The sequence below is a fragment of the Eulemur rufifrons genome, chromosome 6 (assembly GCF_041146395.1).
Source record: "Eulemur rufifrons isolate Redbay chromosome 6, OSU_ERuf_1, whole genome shotgun sequence".
Lineage (NCBI taxonomy): Eukaryota > Metazoa > Chordata > Mammalia > Primates > Lemuridae > Eulemur > Eulemur rufifrons.
Genome location: NC_090988.1, coordinates 45451248 through 45474092, shown reverse-complemented (window position 1 = coordinate 45474092; position 22845 = coordinate 45451248). Strand labels below are relative to the sequence as shown.

General features: G+C 36.8%; 1 protein-coding gene and 1 non-coding gene across 2 annotated transcripts in view; both read left to right on the top strand.

The window, feature by feature from the left end:
* The first annotated feature begins 227 nt into the window (after window positions 1-227).
* The window catches only part of ANKRD42 (ankyrin repeat domain 42), a 40894-nt gene continuing 18276 nt past the window's right edge, over window positions 228-22845 (top strand). Inside the window, exons 1-6 of the mRNA XM_069469151.1 lie at window positions 228-1047; window positions 4282-4358; window positions 5457-5459; window positions 9899-10006; window positions 12120-12239; window positions 13160-13295. Coding sequence (XP_069325252.1) covers window positions 990-1047; window positions 4282-4358; window positions 5457-5459; window positions 9899-10006; window positions 12120-12239; window positions 13160-13295 — 502 coding nt within the window. The 5' untranslated portion in view covers window positions 228-989. The remainder of the gene's footprint in view (window positions 1048-4281; window positions 4359-5456; window positions 5460-9898; window positions 10007-12119; window positions 12240-13159; window positions 13296-22845) is intronic.
* On the top strand, window positions 6655-6761 carry LOC138385511 (U6 spliceosomal RNA). Its single transcript, XR_011233745.1, has one exon. It is a non-coding gene; the product is annotated as a U6 spliceosomal RNA (small nuclear RNA).

Sequence of the window (22845 nt, the reverse complement as noted above, 5' to 3'; positions counted from 1 at the left end):
TTGACGAAAAGCCGCGAGGAACCGGAAATGACCGCAGCACGTCGGAAGTTTACTCGTTTCCAAGGCGACGGCTTATCCACCACTCCAGCCTGGTGGCGGGAGTCGGGAGGCTGGAAAGCGACTCTCAAAGGGTCCTAACTGAAGGCGGCCGCCGCCCCGGCGACTCGCGGGAAGTAGCAAACGAAGACGGCGGCCGCCGCAGTAGCCACCGCGTGTGGAGGATAAACGGCCGAGAAGGCCATCGCGGAGCCAACTCAAGGGAAAGAGTTAGTGAAGACCAGGACTTTCTTTGCAGCGACGGGCAAAGAAAACGTGAAGACGGAGACCGCTGCTCCAGGGTCTCCGCGGGAAGAGCAAATGAAGACGCCGGCTTCTCCCGCCGTGACTCGAGAAGGGTCAGTGAAGACCTAGGCCACCACCGCAGTGTCTCTCGGGAGAGAGTTAGGAGAGACAGTGCCTACTGTCACAGCAGCTCTTGGGAGGGAGTAAGGGGAGACCGCGACGTGAATTTAAGTACAGTCGGCGGCTACCAAACTAGCGCCTCTAGGGGAACAGTCAGAGAAGATCGTGGCCTCTGCCTCAGCGGTACTTGGGAGAGAGTCCGTGAAGTTTGGGGCCCTCGAACCAGTGGCTGCGGGGAGATTGGCTCTTGGGAGGGGCGAAGTGTCGATGGCGGCCATAGCCTCAGTAGTTCTTGGGAGGGAGTAAGTGAAGACCGCGGCTACGCAGCTAGCGATTCCTCCGTGGTGAGCGTCAGTGAAGACGCCAGCCGCCGACTCAGTGGCTTCTGGGAGAGAGACAGCGAAGACGAAGGTCCCCGCTGCGGGGGCTCCTCGGAGAGAGCAGGGGAGGATCGTGGCCCCAGTCCTGGAGACGACGGCGAAGAAGGCCGCTGCCGTTCCAGTGGCTCGTGGGTGAGAGCAAGTGAAGACCGCCGCAGCAGCAGGGGCCTGGGCTCAACTCCTCCCCAGAGTCGAACGGGCTGCACCATGCCCGGGGTGGCCAGTTCAGGACCTTCCACTTCCTCTAGGGAGACTGCAAACCCGTGTGAGTAAGACTATTTTGTTGGCCCTTATATCTGCCACCCTGCTTTTCTCACTTAAGGCCACATCAGCCTTAGCCCTTTCTGGCATTTCTCTTTCTCAGCTGTCACTCCTTTCCCCTTTAATCTATTTTCAGTGGATCCCAAAGCCGTTTGTTTACTCGTTCCCCATCTTCCCTCATTTCAGCTTTCTTCCCTTTCTTTCCATCTGCACAGTCCTCTGAGACTTCTTATAAGTTTTTTTGTTTGTTTGTTTGTTTAGACAGTTTCGTTCTGTGGCCCCGGCTAGAGTGCAGTGGCCTCATCGTAGCTCACTGCAACCTCAAACTCTTGAGCTCAATTGGTCCTCCTGCCACAGCCTCCTTAGTAGCTGGGACTACAGGAGCGCGCCATCACACCCGCTAATTTTTTCTGTTTTTAGTAGAGAGGGGGTCTCGCTCTTGCTTAGGCTGGTATCGAACTCCTGACCTCAAGCGATCCCCCTGATTCGGTCTCCCAGAGTGCTAGGATTACAGGGGTGAGCCACCGCACCCGGCCTCTTTTAAATTCTTACTTGGCTTCAATACAGCATTTGACTTTGTGGAGATGACAGATTAGATTTATCTAGTTTTCTTCTTTCCACTCTATTCAGTCTCCCTTTCCTTTTCTGACTTCTTTTCATCTGCCCTCTCATTTTTTTTTTTTTTTTTTTTTTTTTTTGAGACAGAGTGTCGCTTTGTTGCCCAGGCTAGAGTGAGTGCCGTGGCGTCAGCCTAGCTCACAGCAACCTCAAACGCCTGGGCTTAAGCAATCCTACTGCCTCAGCCTCCCGAGTAGCTGGGACTACAGGCATGCGCCACCATGCCCGGCTAATTTTTTTTTCTATATATATTTTAGTTGGCCAGATAATTTCTTTCTGTTTTTAGTAGAGACGAGGTCTCGCTCATTGCTCAGGCTGGTCTTGAACTCCTGACCTCGAGCGATCCACCCGGGTCGGCCTCCCAGAGTGCTAGGATTACAGGCGTGAGCCACCGCGCCCGGCCTGCCCTCTCATTAATGTTGCTTTTTTTCCCTTGATGATGCCATCATTAGTCCTCTTTTTCTTGTCATATACTATCACTTCAACCCTATTGATGACCCCCAAATCTATGTTATTCATTCAACCATCCAGTAAATATTTATTGAGTACTACCATGTGCTATGTCTTAAGGAAATATCAGTAAAGAAGATAGGCACATCCTTACCTTTTAATGGGGAAGATAAATACTGAGCAAATAATGACCAGTGTGATGGGTGTTATAAAGGACAGTAGAGTGCCATTGGTTCCAGTATAGATTGAGTGTGGAGGTCAGAAAAAGCTTTTTAATACCGAGACACTCCTAACACTGAGACCTGAATTCCACATTCTCTCCTCTGAGCTGCAGACTTATATATAGATTTTCCTTCTGGAAATCTTCCTTGGGCACCTCAAGATCAGCATGTCCAAAATGTAATTTTACATCCATACATCCTCTCTGTCCTTCAGTGTTTGCTGTCTCAGTTAATGGCATCACAGGACTCAGGTGACTAAGCCAGACACCTTGCAGTTATTCCTTTACTCTTCCCTTATTTCACCCACCATATCCATCTCAAATCAGTTTATCCAATTTCCATTAGTTTTGGTTGAATCTGTCTCCTTTCTTGTTCCCATTGCCACTATCTTAATTGAGAGTCTCAACTTTTCTAGTCTAGACTATTGTAGCTATCTTCTTATATGATCTTCCTGACTCTCTAGTCTTGCGTTTTTGCTCCCCAGTCAATACATTTCCCTCCCTGCATCCTGCTATGTAATTTCAGCATTACAAATTTGATCATTGTAATTATTCTGTTTAAAATCCCTCTATGATTCTCTACTGTCTGCTCAAGGCAAAGGTTTTTTTTTTTTTACAAGTTTCACCATAGTCTGTCTCTTGTCTAGTTCTAGCCTCTTTTTCCATTTTATGCTGTAGCAATAGAAAAATTTTTTTGTTGTTTCTGGACCACATCCTACTGTTCAGGTTTTTGTTCTCATTATATTTATCTAAAGAGATTTTAAAGTGTTGGTAGAAGGAAAGTGTATTTATATAAATTCATGTTTATTTTCCATCATGTTACCATAGTGCCTGGCACATGGTAGATGTTCAGAAAGGGTTTTTGACTACAACGTATAGCGTTTTGCTAACAGTTGGTGTAAGACATGATTCCAGTGTAAGACATGGTTCTAGCTCTTAAGAAATTAACATTCTAATTATGGAGAAGAGGACATATAGATAGATAAATAGTAGTACAAGGTTGCATAGATTATTTGCCAGAAATGTTGGTGAGTTGTTTTCGGAACAACTTGACATCCGGAATCATGCCTTTTTTTGGTTTGTTTTGTTTAGGGAATGCTTCAGTTGAACTGTTTTCTCCTTCTTTCTCTTTCTACTATCTATTCATGCTTAGATACCTTTATTTGCCTCTGGTTCACAATAAACATTAAAATGTTTCATGTTATAGTGGGCCTGAAAAATTGTGACTTGTTGTTACTTTCTTAGTGTAAGACATATGAGTTAGAAAGGTAAGAAAAATATTCATAAAATATATCTGCGTATGTCAGCTAAGGCTCTGGTAAAGTCTTTTGCACTAGGGAGGCCTTTGTTAGGGAGAACACGCTGGGCATGTTTCAAAATGATTGCTTTCTCCATCCCCCTGCCAAAGACATGAGGTGATTTTTCTTGGCTTTACAGTGATAGTCTGGTAGGGTTTCTGAAAGTAAAAATCTATGAAAGTGTAAGGACTTCCTAAGACTGTGGCTCTTAAGAGTTTCTCATTCTTAAGGCTAGTATATACTCAGCTTCTGGCAAGTCATCAAAATTGCCATTTAAGCACTTCTACCAGTTTATGGTTCCAGCAGCTTCTGCTCCAGATAAGCTGAACTTGACTGCATGTCTCTGTATTTGTCTCTCTCTAGGTTTGGAGTGGCAGTTTGCCCTGAGACCTCAGTTCTCTGATGAGTCCAAGAAAGGTTGTTGATTTTCAGTTTATTCAGTTTTTTCCCTATAAGGGCAGGAAAATCTCCATGCTCTTGACACGTCAGAGCCGAAACTGGAAGTCTGATTAAGATACTAATCACAAACATCTTTGTAGCAAATTATTTAGAAAGCCAAAGTGATATTGTGCTTTCTGTTGGATCATTGTTTCAGTCTTTTTTTTCTTTCATAGTTTTGTAGTACATTTTAAGCAATTTCATTTTTCAATAGGTACCAGGAAGAAGGTGCATTTTGGTAGCATACATGATGCAGTAAAAGCTGGAGATGTAACGCAGCTTTCAGAAATAGTGGAACGTGGAGCCAGTATTAATGAAGTTGACATTCTTCATAAATTTAGCCCTTTACATTGGGCAGCACATTCTGGAAGTTTGGAGGTAAGAAGCTATACATGTTATTAAACTGAGGTAAGTTTACAGCTGTAGCAGTTTTGTAAATTTAGTGAACAGGGCTGAGACCTTATGCTAGGTACTGCAAATAGTTTCTTTTTAGTCTAATTCAGTTTAATATTTGGGTATTCTGCTTTGTTAGGGCTTTATAACTAATTGCCCTAAAACTTTGTGTTAAAAAATAACCATTTATTTATACTCATGAGTGAACCAGGAATTTGAATACTAGAGACAGCTTATCTCTGCTTCTTGATTTTTGGGGCTTCAGCTGGAAGATTCAAAAACCGGCACTAGAATCTTCTGAATGTTTGTTCACTAAGATGTCTGGTGGTTGATGCTGTTTGTGGACTGAGCACCTTAATACCTTTCCATGTGGGTTTGTCTGTGAGGTCTCTCCACATGGGCTAGTTTATATTTTCTCACAATATGTTGGGTGGGTTCCAGAGGCAAGCATAGAAGATAACTTGTAGAGGATAACATAATGAATACCTATCCTGACATTTTTGCTATAGTTGCTTCAGATTTTTAGAAAAGAGATGGAATATTTCAGGTTGAAGTCCCCGAGTACTCCTCTCAGTTGTCATTCCTCTCCTTCCAACTCTAGAGATAACTATTACCATGATTTTGGTGCTTATTATTCCCATCTATGCTTTACACTATTATTACATATGATTATATAATTATTTTGAATGGCATTATACTTTATATAAATGACATCACATTATGTGTATCATTCTGGAGCTTGCTTTTTTTGTTCAACAATATGTTTTTGCGTTTTAACCATTTGGTTACATATATGTACTCTAGGTCATTTCCTTCAGCCCTGTTGTAATAGTCTAGTCTTAGACTGATATCAGAATTTATCCATTTTTCTATTAATGGATATTTAGTTGGTTTCAATTTTTAGCTAGTACAAACTGCTTAGTGAATATTGTTATGCAAGTCTTCTTATTCCTAGGCTGTGTACAAGGCCAACTGGAATTTTTTTCATGATTCAAGGTTGTGTATGTGGAGCCTTATTTTAGCTACTACATTTCCCCAGGCTGTAGGCTGCAGTAGGTCTGTTCACAATGCAGTCTCTTGTTTTCACTCCTGCCACATACACAGACTATTTTCTATAAATATGGCTACTCTGTGTGATTTCTTCATTGTTTGGACTTCTCTGCTTTTTGTAGCCAAACCTGGTCCAGAGAATCTTCCTCTACCAGTCTGTATGCCTCACTTGTACTGTTGTAAACATGAGATTTTTCACTTTGGGCTTTCAGTGGATCCCTCTCACTTGGGAGAAATGTACCTTGATGGCTCTTTGTGAGCTTGTAGCCCTGGGTAGGTGTTCTCTCTGCTCTTTCCTCCCACCTCCCAGTTTGATCTGCACTTTGGCAGCTTTTTCATTTGTTTGGTGATTTGAGTTACAGATGTTTCCTAGTTTCATCAGAGTTGGAGTTTTCTTTCTGTTTTTCTTGCTGGTTGCTTTTGGGTGATTTTAGAAGAGGAAAGTACTGATTTTACTCTGCTGTATCCAAATAGGACATCTTGATATAACATTTATTTCATTGCTTTCCTGGTACCCTTTCAGCCTCTCTGATTACTCTCACTTGGTCTTTGGTTAACTTACCCTTCCTACTCTGTAAATATAGGTATTCTTTACATTTTTGCCATTGGCATTCTCTCTCATACTTTATACTCTTTCTCTTCAGGCAGTCTTTTAGACTTCCTTGGCTTTATTACTTCTACATAGTTAATATATTTGCTTTCTTTCCTGACTTTTGGATTATGTGTTAGGTGCTTGATCAATAGCTCATGCATATCTGACTGGCATCTCAAATTTAATTGGTCTAAAACTAAAACCATTATTCTTTTCTCTCCCTTTCATAGTTTTCCAGGGTAATCTTTGAATCATTATTGAGTTATCTTAATATTTCACAAAAGCAAAACTAAATTATCAACATTTGTCAAGATGAAGGTAAATTTCATGATACAGATTGATGCAGTGAGAATTTGTCATTAGGTCAGTTCATTCTGCTCCATCTTTGTCTCCTGAATTTGTCCTCTGCATCCTACAGCCATTGCCTTAGATCTAATTGATTTCCTTCTTTTTTGTCTTGTCTACCGATAGTCCATATTCTATGTATAAAGAAAGCTATCTCTGTATAACTAAAATCTATATTACTTAAAATCCCCTTAAAACCCTGTAGTGGTGCTCACTTCGGCAGCACATATACTAAAATTGGAACGATACAGAGAAGATTAGCATGGCCCCTGCGCAAGGATGACACGCAAATTCGTGAAGCGTTCAAAAAATTAAAAAAAACAAAACAAAACAAAAACCCTGTAGTGACTCTCTGTTACCTAAAGGATAAAGTTCAAGCTATTTAACTTGGCAGACTTATCTCTCCAACCTCATCTCCCATCATAATTGTTTTATGTTATAGTGCTGGTGACTACTATCATTTCCCAAACTAATCTGCTGTTTAATGTTATCATAGACTTTGCACATGCTGTTTCATCTACTTGGTTTCACCTCTTTCCAGTGGCTACATGGTTGAACCCAGGTCAGGCAGCACTTACTTGGTAAAGCCCTCTGTATTTTCCCTCTCAATATTTCCCAACTAGCTACTGACTCCTTAGTGCTACCCATAAATCTTACATATTTTTAAAAATTTCAATAGATTTAGGGGTACAAATGGTTTTTGGTTACATGGGTGAATTATATAGTGGTGAAGTCTGGGCTTTTAGCATACCCATCACCTGAATAGTGTACATTGTACCCAGTATGTAGTTTTTCATCCCTCAGTCCCCTTTCTACCCTCCCCAATGAGTCTCCAATGTGATTATGCTTTCCATGTAAGAGGGAGTTCATGTGTGTAGGGTAGGGTGCAGGTGGAGGGGATAGGGTGGTAGTTCTGAATAAGGCTAGGGCCCTATTCAGGGACACCTGATGATGTTAAAAAAAAAAAATGACCCTGTATGATTCTGTATGTCCCTGCATCCCCACAGCTTAGCTCCCACTTATAAGTGAGAACATGTGGTTAAATCTTATACATTTTAAAAATTCTATTTATTGAATTGTGTTCTCCTTTAGATTTTAAGGTTTTTGAAGGTAGCATTTGGGTCTTATTCATCTTTTTTCCATGACACCTAGCACAGTGTCTGGCATATTGGAGTCACATTGTAGGTTCTCAATAAGTGTTTGTTGTATTGCTGAATTTGTTGAATTAAATTTATATTTATATTTTTAGTGTCTGGCACAGTACATAGCAGATGTTCAATAAATGTTTGTTGAATTTTAACAAAAATAAATGTAAACCAAAAGATTTTGGTGCCTTTCTCCATTCCCATTTGAGGATCATCTCCTAACTCTCTACTTGAACACTACATTAACACTTTTTTTTTTTTTGAGACAGAATCTTGCTCTGTTGCCTGGGCTAGAGTGCCGTGGCATCAGCCAAGCTCACAGCAACCTCAAACTCCTGGGCTCAAGTGATCCTCTAACCTCAGCTTCCCCAGTAGCTGGGACTACAGGCATGCGCCACCACGCCCAGCTAAGTTTTTCTATTTTTAGTTGGCCAGATAATTTCTTTCTATTTTAAGTAGAGACAGAAGTCTTGCTCTTGCTGAGTGAGGCTGGTCTCAAACTCCTGACCTCAAGTGATCCTCCTGCCTCAGCCTCCCAGGATTATAGGCATGAGTCACCACACCCAGCCTACATTAACACTTTTATAGTTTGTTTTCCTTTCTGAAGTTTCTTAAGACTTGTGGTACTTATATGTTGGTGGTATGAAATAATCACTAAACTAACAATTGGTGAAAATTATGCTTTATTAGGCTTCATTTTTTCAGATGAAATCTGCTATTAAGCCCCTGTAGTGAACTTTTCATTTCAGATATACTTTTCAATTCCAAAATTTCCCTTTGATTCTTTTGTAATTTTTATGTTTGTATCTGTATTTTCTATTTGATGAGTCATTGTCATCATACTTTCCTTTAATTTTTTAAGCACAGTTTCCTGTAGTTTTCTGAACATATTTATAATAGTTACTTTGAAGTCTTGCTAAGTCCAATATTGGGTGCCCTCAGAAACTGTTTCTTTTGATTAATTTTTTTCCTGTATGTATAGGTTATACATTTTTATTTTCTTTGTGTGTCCTTACTTTTTAGTTTGACTTGACATTTTGTAAACTGGACATTTTATGTAATATATTGTAGCCACTCTGTATTCTGATCCTTTTCTCCTTACCTCTGCCCAGGAGTGGTTATTACTGTTTGGTTTTTTAGTGGCTTGCCTGGATTAATTGTGTAGAGTCTGTTCCCTGTACGGTGTGTGGCCACTGATATCTCTGTTCACCTTTTTGTTTTTTTAAATTCTTGTGTTTATTTTTAAGCCTGACTTGTTAGGGGCCACTCCTAGGTCAGCATAGCTTAGTGGTCAGCTAGTGATTGGTCAGAGGTTATGTTTAAATACCTTGAGCCAGTAAGGATTCCATCTTTTACCCATGGGTCCATGTGTGGCTTGGGGAATGTTTTCAAAGTGGTTAACAAATCAACCTGACACTTTTTTTTAAATCTGTTTGCAAGGCTTCATGGTTAATTAGGCAGGGATGACTAGCCTCCTTTAGTCTTTCCTGAATATGAGAAGCCTTGTACATGCATACAAACTTTTGGATCACAGGGGATAAGTAGAATCGTAGCAAGGCCCACTTTGGCTACCTGATTTCTTGGTTTTCTTATTAATTTTTTGGGCGGCTTTTAGTTTTATTGCTTGTTCCAATCACTATCATAACATTAGGCTAGCTCTGATTTTGGCTTTTGCAGATCGTTGGCTACTGAGATCAGAATTGTTTTTGACAAGGTGCCTGGATATACAATTTTTTATGTTCCAAATAAAGTCAATTTCTATGGTAGGGCAATGGAGATGTCCATTGGAGTAGAACTTTTGTCCCATGGAGTTTGGGGTAGGGATAGTTATAGCCCAAGGCTAAAATATCACAGACTTCCCCTGTTCTTACTGAGATTCAGTAGATTTTCTTTAATAAATAGTTTGCATTTTGTTCTATGCCTTTGGCCAATTTCCAGAATCTTTAAATGGTTGTTTTGACAACTTTGTCTAGTTTTATAATTGTTTTCTTTGGGACACTGAAGTTATTCTTTTTTTTTTTTTTTTTGAGACAGGGTCTCGCTCTATCAGCCCAGCTAGAGTGCATTGGCATGATCGTAGCTCATTCAAACTGCTGGGCTCAAGCAATCGTCCTGCCTCAGCCTCTCCAATAGCTGAGACTATAGGGATGATTCACCGCACCGCACCTGTTTTTCCTATATCTTGTTCCCTCATTTACTTATGATGCTTCCCAGTGGAGATTTCATGATAATAGACTAAATTTAAAAAAGACTTAAAAATGTTTAGAAATCTGCCTTATCACTTGTTAACATTCTTATTTTCTTAGTGTCTTCATTGGCTGCTCTGGCATGGAGCTGATATCACACAAGTAACTACAAGAGGTTGGACAGCAGCTCACATAGCTGCAATCAGGGGTCAGGATGCTTGTATGCAGGTAATAATAACTTGGGTTTAATTTTTTTTTTCAAGGTTCTACAATCAGCAATAATGATTACATTTTTAAAATTCAGTAAGCTCAATTATTTTAGCATAATTCTGTTGGGCTACTGCTATTATTCTAATTATTTGATCCAATGCATTTAGTTTTATGTTCTAAATAAGAACTTACTGGATTCCACAACTCAGATGACTCAGATATTTGGTTACCAACTGTTCATTTAAAACAAATGATATGAGACCAGATATTCTTCTCTCTCTGAAGTAGTTGGCTATCTATTTGGGTTATTTTGAGAGATATCACAGTGATGCCCAGATTACCTTCTTTATAGCTTGCTGCTATAGTCTATATGTTTGTGTCCTCCAAAATAAATAGTAGGTTGAAATCTTAACACCCAAGGTGATGGTATTAGGAGGTGGGGGTCTTTTAGAAGCTGATTAGGTTATGAGTGCTTTCCCCTCATGAATGGGATTAATGCCATTATAAGAGACCCAAGAGAACTAGCTAGCCCCTTTTACCATGTGAGAATTCAGTGAGAAGGCTCCGTCTATGCAGAATGGGCCCTCATCAGACACAGAATCTGCCAGCACCTTATTCTTAGACTTCTCAGCCTCCAGAACTGTGAGAAATAAATTTCTGTTGTTTATAAACTATCCAGTTTATGGTATTTTGTTATAGTAGCCCAAGTAGACTAAGACATTTGCCATGCCTAAAATTATTTATTTAATGTGTTTCCTGGCCAGGGTAACACATTAATATGTGGTTGGTAGGATCTAGTTTATTAGAGTAACTAGATTTAATCAGTGTGCTGAGATAGACTGGAATTTGTAAGAATAGAGAATTATGTAAGCAAACTGTCTCTGCCTATAAGAAGCCTAAGACTCTGTTTGAAATGACAGGAACTCTACTTAGTGAGTTATAAAACAATAAAAAGCAAAATGTATGATGAAAGTTTTAATGAAAAGCATAGGTGAAAAGAATTACAGAACTTAGAAGGAGGTAGAAGGATCATAAATGGATAAAATACAACATCAGCTAAGCCCAAAAGAATGGGTTGATTTTAAAGAGATAAGTAGTAAGAAAGCATTTCACATGGGGAATATGTTAGGAATAAATAAAAAGAATGATTATTATTTATTGAGCATCTATTATGTGCCAATCACAGCCTCCCATGTATCATCTCATTTAACACAACAAATCTATGAGTTCCCTTTTTATAGAGTAGGAAACAGATTCATAGTGTTACACACCTATGCCATTTTCTAGGAGTTTTATAGTTTTATGTTTTGCATTTAGATTTGTGATCCATTTTAAGTTAATTTTTTGAATGGTATAAGGTCTGTGTTTAGATTCATTGTTTTTTATATGTGGATGCTCAGTTCTTCCAGCAACATTTGTTGAAAAGAGAATCTTTTCTCCATTATATTGCCTTTGCTCCTTTGACAAAGGTCAGTTGACTATTTATGTGTGTCTATTTCTGGGTTCTTTATTCAGTGCCATTAATCATTTGTCTATTCTTTGGCCAATAGCACACTATCTTGATTGCCTTTGTAGTAAATCTTGAAGTTGGGTACTAATAATTCTTTTAAACCAGTTACTCTGTATATCATATAGAGGAATGTGCTGTGTTTATGATATAACCTGTATGTAGAAACTGGACCAATTGCAAATGGAACCTAGTTAGATGTAGTTAGAAGCTTGATTTGGAGCTTAGAATGTAACTTTAATAATTAAATTCCTTCATTGGGTTCAAAACTCAGTTAATAAAAGATTCTACTTTTAAAATAGTGGAAGTTTAAATTTAAGTTTTAATAGCTTAGCAATAAAGTATCTTAGTGGTTATTAATCTCTGCTCATGAAAAGTGTATCTTATAAATTGTATGTACATGCTCAACTCAATATAAAATCAAGTATTACAAATGTTTCCTAGGCAAAGTTAAAAAATACCTCAGGCATTTTTTTCCCACAGTTTGCCTGTAGCACATATGTAAGAACATATCTAATAATTTATCTATTGGTTTATAAATTGCCTGCCTTTAAATAATCTATATCTCCATTTATGATTTAATATCTATGCTCATGTAAACTCATTCCATTTCTCTATTTTTAGGCTCTTATGATCAATGGAGCAAATCTGACAGCTCAAGATGATCGTGGATGCACTCCTTTACATCTTGCTGCAACTCATGGACATTCTTTCACATTACAAATAATGCTCCGAAGTGGAGTGGTGAGCGACTCCTGTTTTATATGCTAATGTATATTCATATAGATGGAATAGCATTTGGTAGTCTGGTTATCTCTTTCTGACTTTTTAAATCCCTTATATGACTTTGGGAAAGTAATTTAATTTTTCTTTCTAGCTTTTCCATCTTTAAACATGAGAGCAATAATTCAGAGAAATTTCCTTCTTCCCAAAACAACCAGTTTAGTATTGCAAAGTACTTCATGCCAGGTTCAGGTTTTCATGCCAGTTTTACGTTCTTAGGTTCTTCATGCCAGTTCAGAGTTTAACTGCATAGAGTCTGAAGTTTCTAAACAAATCTTAATCAGATGATTGTAAATCTTTATGAATTTATGTTTTATGTATTTCTTTTGAAACTCTTATTTCATATACTATTTTAAAAAATGATTTATTTCTCCAGAAATCTTATTTATTATAATATTAATTTTTAATATTACCCAGTAATTGTAAAAAATAACTTCTTTTAAGTAGAGAACTACCTATATTGAAGACATTATAGTAAGAGTTGGTGTTTCTGTAATGAGAGAAAAAGTGAAAAGCCTATTAAATTTTTTTGTTAATTCTTTGCTTGTGTTCTCAATGCTATGATTTGATCATTTAAATCTATGTCTTCATTTTATTCATCAGGAATCTGTGACTAGTAAAATGACTAGTTAAGTTCTTTTTCAAAAATTATTTTGTGCAACTATTTCTTTTTTAAAAAGCTAATTTATAAAATTTCACTAATATCTTATTAGCTAATATGTTCCAATTAGTGGTTGCAGTAAATTTTTCTATTATATTTAGTGTTTGACTTATAGTTTTATGAACAGTTTCCAATTCTTATTAGTAGAATTAAGCTGCTAGACTTAATGTTTTCCCTAAAAAATGGAAAGAAACTGAGTCCTTATGAATGTTACCTCTAGGATCCCAGTGTGACTGATAAGAGAGAATGGAAACCTGTACATTATGCAGCTTTTCATGGGCGGCTTGGCTGTTTGCAACTTCTTGTTAAATGGGGATGTAGCATAGAAGATGTGGACTGCAATGGGAACCTTCCAGGTATTCAAAAAAAAAGCAAATATTTTAGTTTTTCATTAATTTAAACTTTTAAATGTTTGATCATGTTTAAGAAATGGAAACTGTCATCATTCTGTTAGTCCCTTCCAAAACTAAGTAGTAAATATGTTGACACGAACAATTTTTATCTTACATGGCACCTATGTTATATATCCCTCGTGTGATTGATTTTTTTCTGGAACCACATAAGCAAAAAAGAAATTGGCAAAATTAAACACAGATTTTCTCTTCCTACCAGCTCTTTCTTTCATCTATTTATAGTGTTCCTATTAATATTTTTAACTTCAGACTTCTCTGCCCCACAGACAACTTTTTTATTTTTTAAACAGCACTGTACTAATGGAGGATACTAGTGTATTTGAGTTAATTTTCTACTTCAGTTGTCTAACCTGCAGTAAGGGGGCCACTTGAGACCTAGGGTTTAAGCACCCTATCTTCTTTAAGAAGTGCTGTAGAAATTCAAGAGAGGGATAGATCATAGATTGAACTGAAAATGATACTTGAATTATACCTTAAAAAGCAAATATATGAAGGGGAAAGCCAGACAGACTAATATGAACAGGTCTGATCAAATCAGTTTGCTGTTTAGAACCTCCATGGATCGCTGTGGAGCCTCTTGATTCCTTAGCATAGCATGCTGTACCTTCATAATGTGAATCCTACCTACCTCCCTGGCCTTATCTTTTATCCCTTTACACTACAATCTGCGATCATTTTGCTTCTTTCTAAAATGCATCTTGTAGTGGTTTGTTTAGTGAAAGTCTGTTGGCATACACTCTCTCAATTTTTGTGTATCTGAAAATAACTTTGTTTTTCTCTCACTCTTCTTTTTACTTTTTATTTTGTTAATTTTTTTAAAAATAAAATTTTAAATTGAAGTATAGCATGCATATAGGAAAGTGCCCAATTCAAATATACAGCTCATTAAATTTTCACAAATGAACACTTCTTTGTAACCATCATTCAGATTAAGGGTAGAATATTACTGGCTGGGCATGGTGGCTTAAGCCTGTAATTCCAGCACTTTGTGGGGGTGAGATGGGAGGAGGATCACTTCAGTTTAGGAGTTCAAGACCAGACTGAACAATATAGCAAGAGCCCATCTCTACAGGAAAAAAAAAAAAAGGATAGAATATTACTAACACCCAGAAGTTTCCCTCATGTCCTCTTTCCAATTACTTCCACCCTCCAGAGTTAATCACTAGCTTCTAACATGTATTTATGTTTTTCACTTTTTGAACTCTATGGAATAAAATAATAATACTTGGTATTATTAGTTTTTTTAGTTTTAGTCATTCTGATGGATGTATAGTGATATTTCATTATGGTTTTAATTTACATTTTATGATGACTAAAGATATTGAACATCATTTCATAGGCTTAATGGATATTTCTTTTGTGAAGTACGAGTTCAACTCTTTTGCCTGTTTTCTATTGGATCATCTGCCTTTTACTTATTGAATTGAAACAGTTCTTTATATATTCTAGGTTCAAGCCCTTTGTCAGTTACATATGTTGCAAATATCTTTTGATGCAAATATCTTTTCCATCTGTGCTTTACTTTTCATTCTTTTAAGATATGGTTTGGTGAATAGAAGTTTTAATTTTACTGTAGTCTAGTTTAATAATCTCTTCCCTCATGGCTAGTGCTTTCTGTATCTTGTTCAAAAAAAAATTTCCCTCCTCTGGGTCAGGAAGACATTCTTTTATATTATCTTCTAGAAATTTTATTATTTTACTTTCACATTTATATCCCCAACCCACCTGGAACTTACTTTTTCTGTGTGTAATACAAAATAGGGTTCAATTTCATTTTGTGTTGTTCTTTATAAAATATACCTGATCATTTTTGTTAGTCTTTTGTCTGCTCATTAAAAAAAATCCAGTTGTTTCTCTAAACATGTATAATTATTTTATAATGATGTATAGTATATTTTATAATAGTATAATGTACAGATTAAGAATATGGCCTTGGGACTAGACTGCTTGTGTTCAAACCTCTCTCAAAAAATTATTTTTTTATTGATATATAATAGATGTATGTATTTCAGAGGTACATGTTATAATTTGATACATTCATATAATATGTTAAGATCAAATCAGGATAGTTGGGATATCTATCACCTTAAATATTTATCTTTTCTTTATGCTAGGAACATTTGAGTTATTCTCTTCTGATTATTTTGAAATGGACATTAGATTACTGTTAACTATAATCACTCTACTGATTTATCATACACTAGGTTTTTCTGTTACCTGGCTAGAATGCAGCGGCATCATCATAGCTCACTGCAACCTCAAACTCCTGCGCTCAAGTGATTCTCTTGCCTCAGCCTCCCAAGTAGCTGGGACCACAGGTGTGTGCCACCACACCCAGCTAATTTTTCTATTTCTTGTAGAGATAATGATAGGGTCTTGCTCTTGCTCAGGCTAGTCTCAAACCTGTGACCTCAAGCAGTCCTTCTACCTTGGCCTCCCAAAGTGCTAGGACCACAGGTGTGAGCCACTATGCCTGACCCAAACACTATCTAACTGTATATTTGTAGCTACCAATCAACCTTTCTTTATCCTATCCCCACAAACTCTTCCTGGCCTCTGGTAGCCACCAGTCTACTCTCTGTCCTAATGAGATCCACTTTGTTAGCTCCCACATATGAGTGAAAACATGTAATAGATTTAGATTATTAAGTATGACATGTCCGATTTCCTTACGTACTAAGTTTGACAGTTGATATCTCTGACATCTCACTTTGACACTACTTGTTTTATTTTTATTGTGAAGTTACATCCTTATTCTTTCAAGCACATGGTTTGGCTTGTGATTATCGTTCAAATTTTTTTAGAGCAATTTTTGTGAATAAGTCCAAAATTATGGATAAGTCCAAAATTCGTGTTGTTTTCGATATGAGTTCTGTCGTGGAACCAATGCAGCACAGACAGCTTGAAATATCAATGAAGTGTTTGGGAAGGATGTGGCTGATGAATGCACAATATGTTGATGGTTTGAGAAGTTTCATTCTGGTGATTTTAATCTTGAAAATGAACCATGTGGGTGACCTGAGACCAAGGTGGATAATGATGAGCTGAAAGCTGTAGTGAAAGTGAATCCATCTCAACCTACACATGAGTTAGCAGCAAGCTTTGATGTTACTATTCCAACAGCATTGGGCCCTTTGAAACAAATGGGCCAGGTAAAGAAACTGGATAGATGGGTACCGCGTGAATTAAATACGCGTCAGAGGAGAAATCATCTTGAAGCTTGCCTTTCTTTGCTGTCACGACATAAAGGTGAACCACTTCTACACTGTATTGTTATGTGTGATGAATAATGGATTCTTTTGGATAATCTCAAGTGTTTGGCACAATGGTTGGATAAAGATGAAGTGCTGAAACACAGTCCAAAACCGAATATTTATCAAAAAAAGCTAATGGTGTCTATTTGGTGGTCTAGCGCTGGCATTATCCACTACAGCTTCATGAAACCTGGTCAGTCAATTACAGTGGATGTCTACTGCAATCAATTGGATGAAATGATGAGGATGCCTTTGATTAACCAGCTAAGATTGGTCAATAGAGACAGGCCAATCCTCTTGAAAGACAACATGTTGCACAAACAATGCTGCTCGAACTACAGAGGCTGGACTAGGAAACTCTGTCATCCACTGTATTCACCAGACCTTGCACCAACTGACTACCACTTCTTCCAGACTTTGGACTACTTCTTGCAAGGAAAAATATTGAATTCTCAACAAGCTGTGGAAAATGCTTTTCGCAATTTCATCACCACTTGCTCTCTAGGCTTCTTTGCTGCTGGCATAAACAAGCTACTGTTAAGATGGCAAAACTGTGTTGATAGTTTAGGCACATACTTTAATTATACTGCTTCTTGTTTGAGATATAATAAACTACACTTTTAATTTGAAATCGGACATTTCATATTTAATGACCTAATTGTCTTTCTGTGCTTGGCTTATTGCACTTAGTGTAATAACCACTTCCATCCATGTTGCTGCAAATGAGAGAATTTCACTCTTTTTTATGTCCGAATAATATTTTACTGTGTCTGTATACCACATTTTCTTTATCCATTCATTTGTTGATGGACACTTAGGTTGGTTCCATATTTTGGCTATTTTGAATAGAGCTTCAATAAACATGGGAGTGTAGACACCTCTTTGATAAATTGATTTCCTTTCTTGTGGATAGATACCTAGTAGTGGAATTGCTGGATCATGTGGTAGTTCTATTTTGAGTTTTTTTGAGAAATTTTTATACTATTCTCCATGGTGGCTGTACTAATTTACATTCTAACCATGAGAGTTTCCCTTTCTCCATATCCTTGCCAGCATGTTATTGCCTGTCTTTTTGATGAAAGCCATTTTAACTGATATGAGATGATATCTCATTGTGGTTTTGATTTGCATTTCTCTGATGATTAGTGATGTTGAGTATTTTTTTATATACCTCTTGGGCATTTCTATGTCTCCTTTTGAGAAATATCTGTTCAGATCGTTTTGCCCATTTTTTATTTGGAATTTTTCTTTTTTTTTTGCTTTTGAGTTGTTTGAGCTTCTTTTTTTTTTTTTTTTTTTTTTTTTTATAAGAAACAAAGGATAATTGTTTATTGAGGTGATTATTAGCATGGTTGATTTTCTTCAAAATTTTTTCCCCCAAATAAGCGTTCATTGCTTTTTAAAAATCAGTAGTAGGAAAGAGTTCATAGTGAAAAAACTACGTATGATTCTCTTCCTGCTTCTAGTATTCCATATATAGAGAGAAGTACCTGTAGAGAACAGTTCTTTGTTTTTCTTTTTTTTTTTTTTATTTCAAAATACTAAGAGGGTACAAATGTTTTTGTTACATGGATACTTTGTACAATGTTTAATGAGAACAGTTTTTAAAAATGGCTCAGAGTTTTGTTACTTCTGATTAGGCTACCTCTGGATCACTAAATAATATGCTTATTCCTCTTCAAGTAACTCTAGACTTTGTAATTTTATTACATTTCTGCTCCATAAATTGTACCTAGGATCTCTGACTCCCTGTTTTTATCTCTGGCCTTTATCTTCACTTAGTAATGGAGTTTAGGTTGCAGGGGTGGTGCTGTTGAATGCACAAAAACATTGAGAAAATAGGATGGCTGTGGGGCAAGTATGTTTAGGTAAGGGGCACCTACTCACTGAAATAAAATTGCTTTGGAACTGAGAGGAAAGGAGAATGACTAAACTGGAATAAGGGAGGTACGGTACCTGGATTAGGGTAGTAATTGGAAGATGAAGAGATAGGTGAGAAGTTATAAAAGAGAAGGCAAGGTGTGGTAAGGTCAAGTTTGTGAGCCTGTTGAGGGCAGGATGGGAAGGACACAAGATTGTGCAGGAAGACTCTGTAGGGAGTACAACTAAAGATCTTGCTCCCAAATGTTTTGCTAATACTTTTAATTTATTAAAAATTGTTAGTTTCTTAAAAGTTTAATTGGTTAAAATGTGTGCAGTCCTCCTTTCTGTCCCCAACTCTCTCATCTTTATTCAGTGGTTTAAAGGTCTCTTTACTGGGCTTTTTTCTTTTTGAGAAGCTGCTTTTCTCAAGGGTAACTTGTTATACTCTTTACTACTTTCCAGTGGTCTTAGTTGTTTGTTTGTTTGTTTTGCTTTCATCTAAAAGTTCTTCTCTCTAGTAATTCTTTCCCCTACACTGTTTACACATGCTTGTATTTCCTTCTTTTCCCAACTCCATATCCCACCACATTTGAAAATTACTTCTTCCTGAATAAATTGCTTCCTCATCCTTTTGTTTATTCTTTCACTCTCACAATTTGGGCCTGGCTTCCTTCATGATACTAAAATTGACCTGAAAATCCTGCCACCCTTCAAGTTACAGATGCAAAAAAAAAAAAAAAAAAAAAGCTCTGACTTGCCGAGTGGTAACGTGATGATTGCCATTGTCAGACTGAGAACTTGGGTTTTCTGTCTACTATACTGCTCGCTTTACTTGTATTTCTCTAAGCAATTTTAGTAATAAAAATATGGTCATCTCAGGAAACCTAGACTTAAAAAATAAGCTCTAACCGTACCTCCTCGAATTTACTTAATATTTTGGAGTATTTGCTCCTTTGATTTACTATACAGTTGAGCTAATACTGTGTAATTGTTAATATTCATCTTTTTAAAACGATAATTCTTTAAAGATTCTTTACATAAACATTCGAATGATTATAAAGAGACCATTGAGTGGTGCTGCCATATTTTCTGTATCTGTTAATCGATTAGATTGTTTCCAGTTTTTCTCCATTACAAATTATGGTGCATGGACTTCTGATTAAACGTGATGGAGACTACAAATGCTTTAATACTATGAGCTTCTTATTATTCTGGTGATTAATACTTTGTGAGATGGATAGTTTGCAAATATTTTCTCCTATGCTATGGGTTGTCTCTTCACTTAGTTGAAAGTGGGAAGAAGCTTTTTAGTTTGATGTAATACCAATTATCTATTTTTGTTTTGATTCCTTTTGCTTTTGAGGTCTTACCCAAAAATTCTTTGCCCAGACCAATATTCTGGAGTGTATCCTCAATGTTTTCTTCTAGTAGTTTTAAGTCTTAGATTTAATTTTTTTAATGCATTTTGATTTGGCTTTTGTATATGGTGAGAGATAAGGGTCTGGTTTCATACTTCTGCCTATGTTTATCCAGTTTTTATATCACCTTTTATTAAAAAGACTGCCTTTTCTTCATTATATGGTCTTGGCACTTTTGTTGAAGTTGAGTTAATTCTAAATGTGTGGACTTCTCTTTGGGCTCTCTGTTCTGTTCCATTGTTCTGTGTGTCTGTTTTTATGCCAGTACCATGCTGTTTTGGTAGCTATAGCTTTGTAGTAAAATTGAAGTCAGGTGGTGATTTTTGCAGATTGGTTCTTTTTGCTTAGGATTACTTTGGCTATTTGGGCTTTTTTGTGGTCCTATACAAATTTAGGATTTTTTTTTTTTCTGTTTCTGTGAAGAATGACATTGGTATTTTGATAGGGATTTCATTGACTCTATAAATTGCTTTGGGTAGTATTGTCACTTTAACAATATTAATTCTTCTAATCCATGAACATGAGATATCTTTTCATTTATTTGTATCCTCTTCTATTTCTTTCATCAGAGTTTTATAGTTTTTCTTGTATAGATCTTTCTCTTTGGTTAGATTGATTCCTAGGTATTTTATATTTTTTGTAGCTATTATAAATGGGATTGCTTTTTTGATTTCTTTTTCATATTGTTTGCTGTTGGCATATATATTAATAAATGCTGCTGATTTTTGTATCCTACAACTTTGCTGAATTGGTTTATTAGTTCTAATTGTGTGTGTGTGTGTGTGTGTGTGTGTGCGCGTGTAGAGTCTTTAGTTTTTTCTCAATATAAGATCTTGTCATCTTTGAACAAGGCTAATGTGACTTCTTTCTTTTAGTTTGGATGCCTTTTATTTCTTTCTCTTGCCTAATGTGCTGGCCAGGACTTCCAGTACTATGTTGAATAAAAGTGTTGAAAGAGGGCATCCTTGTCTTGTTCCAGATCTTAGAAGAAAGGCCTTCAATGTTTCCCTAATCAATACATTGTTGGCTATGGTTTTGTCATATATATGGCTTTCATAATTTTGAGTTATTTTCCTTCTATATCCAGTTTGAAGAGGGTTTTTATCATAAAGGATGCTGAATTTTATCAAATGCGTTTTCATCATCTGTTGAAAAAATTACATGGGTTTTGTTCTTGATTCTGTTAATGTGATGTATCACGTTTATTGATTTGTATATGTTGAACCATCCTTGTATACCTGGGATGAATCCCACTTAATTATGGTGAATGATCTTTTTAATGTGTTGTTGAATTTGGTTTGCTAGTATTTTATTGAGGATTTTTGTATCTATGTTCATCAGTGATATTGGCCTGGAGTTTTCTTTCTCTGTTGTGTCCTTGTCTAGTTTTGGAATCAGGATAATGGTGGCCTTATAGAATGAGTTTTGAAATATTCCCTCCTGTTCAGTTTTTTTTGAAGAATTTGAGTAGAATTGGTGTTCATTCTTTGAATGTTTGGTAGAATTCAGCGGTGAAGCCATCAGGCCCTGGGCTTTGCTTTGATGGGAGACTTTTTGTTATGGCTTTAGTCTCATTACTTTTTATTGGTTTGTTGAGGTTTTCTATTTCTTCATGGTTCAATCTTGATAGGTTATATGTGTCAAGGAACTTATCTGTTTCTCTGGTTTTTCCAATTTTTTGGCATGTAGTTGTTCATAATAGTTTCTAATGATTGCATTTCTGTGGTCTTAGTTACGCCTTCTTTTTTGTTTCCAAGTTTATTTAATTGGGTCTTCTCTCTTTTTTTTTTTTAGTTTAGCTAAAGGTTTATCAGTTTTATCTTTTAGGAAAACCAATTTTTTGTTTTGTTGATCTTTGACATTTCTTTTTAGTCTCAATTTCATTTATTTCTGCTCTAATCTTTATTATTTCTTTCCTTCTTCTAATTTTGGGTTTGGTTTGTTCTCGCTTTCCTAATTCCTTGAGAGGTATCATTATGTTGGGTTTGTGATCATTGTCTCTAAACTTGTAATAACTCCAGAACCATTCCTTTCTTTTTTTTTTTTTTTTGCATAAGGTTTTGGGTTATGCCAGTCCCTTACCCTGATCCAGTATACATTGTTTCAGTGATTCCTTAAAATTTCTTATCTGTTCATGGCATTCTTGTTTCTTTAGTTTTTTATGGCTTTAAAAAATACATTTTCTATTATTTTCAGGGATTTAGACTGGAAATTGTGAGGTCAGAGTATGTGTGCTTAGTCTGCACTTTTGATCCAATCTTCTTGTTTATAATAAAAATAATATAATACTATAGGAAAGTGACAAATGCATAGTGATAAAAATAATATCATTCGTACTTTCATAGTGACTATTTTGATTTATTTCTTCTACTTTCCCCCCACATATTAAATTTTATTTATTTATTTTTGTACATAATAAGCATTTTCTGGCCTGGCGTGGTGGCTCACGCTTGTAATCCTAGCACTCTGGGAGGCCGAGGCGGGAGGATCGCTTGAGGTCAGGAGTTCAAGACCAGCCTGAGCAAGAGCGAGACCACGTCTCTGCTAAAAATAGAAAGAAATTAGCTGAACAACTAAAAATATATAGAAAAAATTAGCCGGGCATGGTGGCGCATGCCTGTAGTCCCAGCTACTCCAGAGGCTGAGGCAGAAGGATTACTTGACCCCAGGAGTTTGAGGTTGCTGTGAGCTAGGCTGACGCCCCAGCACTCTAGCCTGAGCAACAGAGTGAGACTCTGTCTCAAAAAAAAAAAAAAAGGTAATAAAAAAATAAGCATTTTCTGATGTAATCATAAAGTCCATAATTGGGATTTCACTTTCTAGAAAAGGTAATTTTCTGGGGCCTGCTTATTTGGTGACCCTCATCTGGTTTGTCTATACTAACAGTCAGTGTAACGATTCAACCATTTAGTCTACTGCTTTGCCATGACTAGATGGCTGACTGTGTAAAGAGATAAC